Below are 8,140 nucleotides of genomic sequence, written 5' to 3'. Positions count from 1 at the left end.
CCCCCCCCAAAACAAAAAAACAATTCCAGAAGAGATGATGCTTAGCAGACAGAAATACCTGCTTCTGGAGCCACAGAGGGCCTTTCCCCATCCCTGCTAGCGTTTTTGTCAAGGCCCCTATGGTGTCCATGGCTGACAGTGGAAGTTGTCATCCACTTTTGTCATCCAGGAGCCTTTCTGATCCACCTGCCTTGTGATGGTTGAGCTGCAATGTTTCTCCTGCTCTCTCTCAACCCTCAGCGATATCTCACAGGCAGAGAAATGACTTGAGTAGATCTTTATTTGCCTTGTGGCTAGAGGCTGCTTATTGGTCTGTTGGTTTTTGCTCTTCAGCTGCTTGTACTTCACACTACTCTAGTGTGACTTTCTAGTTTTCAGGCCTATTTATTTTTGCTTCAGCCTTCAAGGGATATGTGGGAATGTCTAAAACCAGCTTTGCTTCTGAAGAAATCACAATGTGAAACTGAATCTTGGAGCACTGAGTGTGTTCACCTACGGTGTTGTTTTTTGTTTCAGCCTCAGATGTTTATGGTAATCAAGGTTTTCTCTGGTTTTTGGTGAAGGGGTCTCAAAACTTAGCCTTGCTAATGTGCAATTTGGGCAGTATGTGCCATTTTAAACCAAACGTCATCCGGCTAACAACCTACCTGCAGAGAGGCTCTCATTTGTCAAGGTTTGCTTGGTTTTTTGGTAAGAGGGTTTTGTATTGGTAGCAGAGATGAAGCTGTGTTGCAATTTGTTTATTTCACAATGGTTAGGTATCTAAAGCCTTAATGCCAGTTATGGTTTACTTCTGGTAATGTAAGTTGTGTAACTTTTTTGTGAGTGTTTACCCCTTTCTTTGCATTTTTTTTTTAAGGTACTTCTCTGCTTTTCTCCTCCCCTGCAGTTCTTAGATATTCAGAAGTACTGTTCAGACTACCAAAATTCAAGTTGAATAAAGCCATTTCTTATGAAACTAATAAAAGTATGAAATAGTCTCTTGATATTTCCCCATATAAGCTTTAATATTCAGCCAACCCTGTCCAACCCTGTCTCGAGCCTTGAGTCATACTTGAGATGTTGGCATTTGGAGTGAGTTTGCAGTGATCTGGAGTCCAAGGCAAGTTTTCTATCTACAGTCATACACGATGAATCAGCAGTATTTTGTCTCTGAGACAAGAAACATAATTTATTGCTGAAAGACCCTTTTTTGTCTGTCTAACAATAGGATAATTTTCTGAATATTTAGGAAGAGCAATTTTTTGATTAAAAATACTTTTACCACTGATACGGTAGTTGAATTATGGTCTGTGGGCATCAGAGATTAAATACTTGTTGTGGGGAGCTCTCTGGAACTGAGCCTGTGAAAAGGATGTATTATGCTGCAAATTATTAAATATTGATTTCTGTAGCAGTCTGCAGGCATCAATGAATTTAGCAATATGCTAGTAAATAATATGAAAAAGATTAATATCTCAACCGAAAAAGTAATTACAAATATGTTTAAATAATGATTTTGGTGCGAGTTAGATTTGTGGATACCAGAGAGGATTCAACTTTGGCGTCTTGCTGAGTATCCAAAACCACGTAGAAGATGTTCTCACGTAGGACTTTTGCAGCTGAAGTTCCCAAAATTTCCCGAGTTCCGTGAGCTGTGTTGGATGTGCGATGTTTGGCTTTGGAGATCACAGCCGCACATCAGAGGGAGCGAAGTTTGTTCTTTACAGACTTCAAATTCTTCTGCATCACTCTGAGGTTTCCTGGCAGCCTGCTCTGAGACAGCTCAGTTAAGCACAGTTTAGCCTCTATAGCAAAGCTGTTGCTTGCAAGTCGTTTGCACCAGTGATGGTTTCTTTACAATGGTTTAGAGAAGTTGTTACTGCAAAGTGTTTGCTCTCAGCATTCATTATGGAATTACTTCTCCGCAGAGATGAGCAATTTAAATTTGTCATTACTTTTTCTCTCGGTGTGAGTATTTTAGAACAATAACTTCCTCCAGAAGAATGAAGGAAATGGATTTCATGGTCTTAATTTTATGTGGAGGGGAAGACAATTTTCATACGTTATCCCTAAGCATCGCTTAGATATCCACGTGAGGCACATTTTTGACTTGCTGCTTCACTTTGTTCATGAGACAAAATTAATGCTCTTCTGCAGACGTTAGTCTTTAAATTTCATTAGGAGGTGTGACAACATCTGGGTCCTTAGGTCAATGAGAATGAGCAGACAGCTTTAGTTGCAGCTTGCAAATTTGTCTTACATTTTGAGAGGTCTATGTAGCAGCAGAAGTGGAACTGCTTATTGCGTATAAAGGCATCTCTGTGTGAACTGTTGTTGGGACTAAATGAATAAGAAAAAGTACAGTATTTGGGGAAAATCCAGAGGTACAACTTGGGCTTTGGTTTCCACAATTGCTAATACAGCTGAAATACCAGCTGTGGGACGACTGCGATGAGTGACCTAAGCAAATGTATGCCGTTGATCTCAACGTCACAAAATGCATAGCTTAGGTAAAGAACTCATGAGAAGCTTGAGTAAAGGATGAGGTTGGGGGAAAGAAGCTGGCTGATATAGACAGCTGTTCGTTTGCTAAGTGCAGGTATGTCTGAGTGAAAGACTGTCACCCCTGTGTCATGTGGAGACTATCCTTGTGACCAAATTCATGGCATGCAGACATACAATCCGTTGGCCTGTCCCTGCCTTGACCATTTATTGTTTTTATGTTTTTTGCTAAGGTATCTCGAGGACATTTGTAGTACATTAGGTTTTATTGTGTTTTGCTTTATTCTCCGTGCTGCAATAACATCGGAGGCTTGCAAGGCCCATATAAAGGATGGCAGAGGATATTGGCATCCAGGAACAGTGCCTTCAGTCCCTTGGGGCAGAAACTCAAATGTTGGCTATTGCAGGCTGCCTAATGCTGTCACGGTGCGTTCCAGCTAGGCTGAAAACTGTCCCCCTAGGATGAGCGGTGTAGTCATCCCATTACTGATTTATGGCTGAAACAATCTAGCACAGGGTTGATGGCCTGATACTTCTGAGGGTGGTAATACCTTAGGGAAAGGGTGAGGATGCGATATGTAGATGAGTCAGATGAATGCTTTCAAATGAGCTGTTCAAGTTTTGCATGACTAATTGCACAGTTAAGAAAAAAAAAAAAGAAAGGAAAAAAAAAAAGGCAACAAAAAAACCCCCCCAAAAATGCAAAAGATCTTGAAAGGCTTGAGATTAGGAGACAGCTCAGGAAGCTTTGATTGTTGTTAAGGTCAGTTAACTCCAGACCTGTAAATGACCTGTTGGTGAAGTTTCAGAAACATATCCTTTCAGTTATGGTGTGAAAGCATATGGCTTTTTTAACATTCAGGAGCTCCTCTAGTAAGACTAAAACTAAAGATGATGAATATGTTTTTACTAAGATTTTTTTTGAAGGCTTAAAATGAAAAGCTCCCCATTCCAACCTTCAGCCCTCTTTAGCTGTCACAAGACATGTTCATACTGCAGTCACGCAGCTCGTGACCGCATCACAAAGCTACTTTAAAATCAAGTAACTTAGCTGCTACTTGAATATTTAATCAACTTTTTGGCTGGGTTTTATTGCCAACATCAGATCTCATAATGTAAGCCGTTTGTGTTTTCGTAAGCCGTTTTCATATATACCTATGGAAAAAAAGGAGAAAAGAAAAAAGGAGAAAGAAACCCATTCTTCCACCTTTCATGTAGCAGCTAAGCTTGAAACTAGCAAAGTCATTAAGCGTAATGCCAAGTGTCAGTTGCGCAAACAAATGTGTAATAATTGTATTTTGGATCCAGCAGTGTTTTAGAGCAAACTGTTCATAATTTCCAGCAGTTACTCTTGCAAAGTGCATTTCTTTCTTTGATTTCTTTATATTCAAGTTATATCTGCAGAATAAAATTGCAAAGACAACCCATGCTTTGCATTTACTTATATTATATGTTACGTAGTGAGTAACTAAATCCAACAAAGCTAGCAGAAGATAGTTGTCTATATCAGGTGGGTTTAACTGGAACTGATCTGGTCCTTATCATTGTCTTTGAGATCATATACTGTTTGTCTGTCATCTTAAAAAGTTGCCTTTGGCATCAGATTGGTGTTAAAATAGTTCCTTTTAATTATATGGCCAGTACTGAAATTTTAAAAGCTGATAAGCTCTGATTTATACCTAACTTGTTCATCTATCATTCCTTCCCAGAACTTTTGTTTTACTGATATATAAATATTTAGTCCTGGAGTGTCTCTTTCTCCATCTACGTGTGTGTATAAATGAGTATTCTGTATATATGAAAAAAATTACGATTTGAACAGCCTAGAACATAACCTCTCTCCTTGAAGTGCTCTCAGGTAAAGGGAGGGATTCCTCATGCAGCAGATCAGACAATTTATAAAATACATAACATTTTTAGAGGGAGTTATTCCATGCTATTTCGGAGCATCAGAAAACATCTCAGTTTGAGTGATCTGAATAAAGGATGATAGGTTTTGGGGGAGGAGGCAGAGAGGACTGGAGATACTGGAGTTCTGAGTTTTCTACAAGTGTGGGAGCAGCATGGGAAGGAAATATGTTGGATTAGTGGAGGTATCTGTACATCGCAGTTGGGGTCATTACTATTGAATATGAGGAGACCCAGTCAAAGACCAACGGTGTAAGTTTTATCTGAGAGAGGGCTGTACATGGCCTGGAAGAGACCTGGAAGGTGTTTAGACCTTACAGCTTTGATAAATGTGAGTGAATGGATAGATGAAAAAGATACTCTTGGAGAAACAGCTTATTTTGGTAGTGAAGAAGCATAGAAGATTTGAAGATGGTCGTGTATCTAGGCCGTAATATATCAGAATTATGTCTCTTTGGTCCCTCAAAACAATATGGAAACTCGTATTTATATAAAAGCTGATGGTATTTGTACATTTGGGGTGAGGAATAAATCGGTGATGCTGGGAAAAGTGTTTCACGTAACGTTTCCACAGCTGGTTTTAAATGTTCTTGTAAAGTAACCCAGTGTTGTCCCGTGTGCCACTGACAGTCTTTTTGTAGTTCAGACCAAACACCCGTTTCATTTAGTTCACAAATGACCAATGTTGCCTGATTTTCTTTCTTTTGTCTCCTTTCCTCTAGCTTGTACAGCTTCTGGAGTCTGAAACCATGCAACTAGAAGCCTTTCTGGAGTGGAAGCAACTGGAACCAGTTTATTGGCAGTGGATGGTAATGAATCAAACTGATTTTGAAGGGTGCAGCTTTCTTGGCTGTAACAAATAGCTGACCACTTCCAAAGGCCCCTTCCTGCAAAAATAAATGCTGCGAACCAACTGTTCAACAGCACTTGAGAAAAAGGAAAAAAACCTTTGGTAAAGCAAGGCATGTTTTCTTAGTTCTCCTCCATCCCTCTGTTTTATTCCATCAGACTCACCCAGCTAAGCTGAGACATTGCAGGGCAGAGTGGCAAAATTTCATATAGTTAACACAAATGAAATTGTCTGATCTTCATCTCTTTAATGTTTTTTAAACATGGCAATCATACATTTTCTTAAAATTAAATGGCTTTTCAGAAGAGGGCCTCTAAGCTTTATTGCAGACTTGAGAACAACTAAATTTGCAAGCAGCTGATATTGAAAACAACTTCATTTTCCCCAGCCAAATAGTGTGTTGAAATTGCTGATTTCCCCTTGAACTGTGTTGAATGATCATAAGAAAATCAATAAGCCTTTCTCTGTGCATCTTACTATTTCTCAAGTGAGTGTAAACGGTACCATCCATCTCAATTCTCTCTACAGTGGAAACTTTTGCCCATTCACAGTTGCTGAAAATAATTCTTTAGAGCACCACGTTAGCTGTATGAGTTTTCAAAATTTTGAGAATCAGTGAGCTGACTGTTAATTGCCCATATGCCTTGTTCTATATTAAAAGCAAGGCACAGGAGTGTTAAAATTACCTCACCTGTCTGGAAGACTGCTTCCATTGCAGAGCAATTAAAATTGCCGTTAGTTCTATAATGGTTTTTGCTTTACATGTCTACCATCTTATGGTTGTTTGGAAAGCATCAACACTAGCAGAAGCCTGGCTCCAAATAGGCAAAATATAAATGCAAGTGTTATGGCATTTCAGCCTATCTACCAAAACCTTTGCCTCTGGCATGTTGAGCAGGGTGGAGAATATTGGCAGTGTTAGTGTGCTTCTGGGAGTTAAGTCCTAAATAAATACTTAGAAAAAACCCGACCAGCACATCTTTTTAAATTGTTCAACAGGCTGGATGGCAAATTTCCTTTTTCTTTTGTTTCGCTGATGATGGTGGTTGTTCCCGCATGGTGTAGGATGTACGGGAATGAGATGTGCTTTGAGGATACAGCAGTTTTCTCTTTCCACTTAACCCGTGTTATGCATTGCTGATCTGACGGATGGGATGATTCTTGCATAGCTACTGCCAGGTCTTCCCGAGGGTTGTGGGCAGCAGCATAACAGAGCATGACATAACTACAGCAACTGGAGTGACTGCAGTAATGTTACTTTAAAATTCTGTCATGTAATAAATTTCAAATTAAAAAAAAAACCAAAAAAACAAAAACAACCCAGACCAGGAAAAACTACAAAACCAAAAATCTTTGTTTTATTTCCATGCAGTTTCTTAGCCTGTTGGTACCCAGAACATCTCTGTGTTGTCATGAGCTGAGCCTGTGGTCAGCATGAGCTGCTGGCCTCAGCGCTGCTTGTGCCAGTTTGCAATGCTGATGCTCGCTGAGAAAGGAGGTTTTGTAGGGTGTCTTTTGGCATTCTTAGCTATCTTACAAAGTTTTTTCTTGTATAAGCCTGAGAATTTCTTGCTGTGAATTAAGCCAGAGTTTTTAAGCTACCTGCAGCGAAGAAAGAGGAGGGAAAAAACCCTACCTCCCATCCTCTTTATAGCAATCTTTTATATAAGTGAAGGCTGTTAGCATGTCACTGCCTTCCCAGTCCCTGTTTCTAGGCTAAACAAAAGTGGTTCTCTCAATGTCTCCTTGTTGGCCATTCATTCAAACTTCTGATGGCTGTTGCTGCTCTCGTATGGGACTTTCCTTCCCATTTGTCTGTGTTTAACTTCAGGTACCTCACCCGTACGTCAGTGTTACAGTCAGCGCTCTTCTATCATGGAGACTTGTGTTTATACTTTCTAAAATGGTACTTGACTTTAACAGTATGACATTGCTGACTTCTGGTTTTCTGACCTCTCTTCCAGCAGTGTTACTGCTGAGCCAGTAATTATGTATTTGGTTTTGCCTTGCCCATGTGTAGACCATGCTGCTCAACTGCTGAATTTCCTCTTGCTGTTTTCAATTGACTTCTCCAATTTCTAAAGATAATTTTGAATGCAAATTATGTCTTTAAAAGAGAATATGACCTCTCCTATTTAATGTCTTCTTGATAACAATATGGAAATAAATACTTAATACTCTTTGAGTGGGAGGCCTGGGTCTTTTAGTGATGCTCTGCTACCCTGGCTTGAAAACTGTGTTTCTGCATAATCTGTGCACCACGGTGTATAGCTACACACATTTCAAGGACTCTGAAATTATTTAGGTACATGCATTTCAAGGACTCTGAAATTATTTGGTGTATTTCAAATAACAGTTGCTATCCCCAAAGGCAGTTGCAGAATTAATTATAGCACCAGCAAAGGTGGTCATGGTCAAGCAGAGCTGACAGAGCTCCTGACCAGCCGGGAGCAGGGATCTCTTGGGGTTCCTCAACTTGTAGAGTTTTACACAAGTGATCCTGTGGGTGTTACAACTTGCTGTGCCACACAGCAGATGGGGTTCTCCTGAACAGTCTTAAGCACGTATCTCCTTCCTGGCCATCACTTTGTTACCATAAGCCACAGAAGTGCATCCAACCTCAGAGTCTGAGGGGAAAGGGCATATCTAGAGCTTCTGCAGTACTGGTGATCTCTGTCCCAGGAGTGTTACTTTATGCTTTAGTGCAGCTCACAGTATGCAGTGCTTTCTAAAATAAGCTAGGTTAGTAACATAAGTTTCCTGTTAACTTAGAAATATGTTATAGTGAACTGAGGAGGTTATCGCTTAAAATAGTTCTGAAATTGTGGAGCAACTGTATATTGAGATGGCAGCAGTGAATTCCTAGTTATGAATTACCAGGAAGATGTGGAGGAGGAA

The 8,140-nt window shown here is 39.9% G+C and overlaps 1 protein-coding gene across 1 annotated transcript in view; it reads left to right on the top strand.

Moving 5' to 3' along the window:
• The window catches only part of LOC104293381 (chromosome unknown open reading frame, human C14orf80), an 86,102-nt gene that overhangs the window by 54,011 nt on the left and 23,951 nt on the right, over positions 1 to 8,140 (top strand). The window contains exon 6 of the mRNA XM_009892887.1: positions 5,115 to 5,201. Within this exon, the coding sequence (XP_009891189.1) occupies positions 5,115 to 5,201 (87 nt within the window). The remainder of the gene's footprint in view (positions 1 to 5,114; positions 5,202 to 8,140) is intronic.

The sequence above is a fragment of the Charadrius vociferus genome, unplaced genomic scaffold (assembly GCF_000708025.1).
Source record: "Charadrius vociferus isolate BGI_N301 unplaced genomic scaffold, ASM70802v2 scaffold39, whole genome shotgun sequence".
Lineage (NCBI taxonomy): Eukaryota > Metazoa > Chordata > Aves > Charadriiformes > Charadriidae > Charadrius > Charadrius vociferus.
Note: the sequence above shows the minus strand (reverse complement) of the source record. Positions and strands in the feature narration are given on the sequence as shown.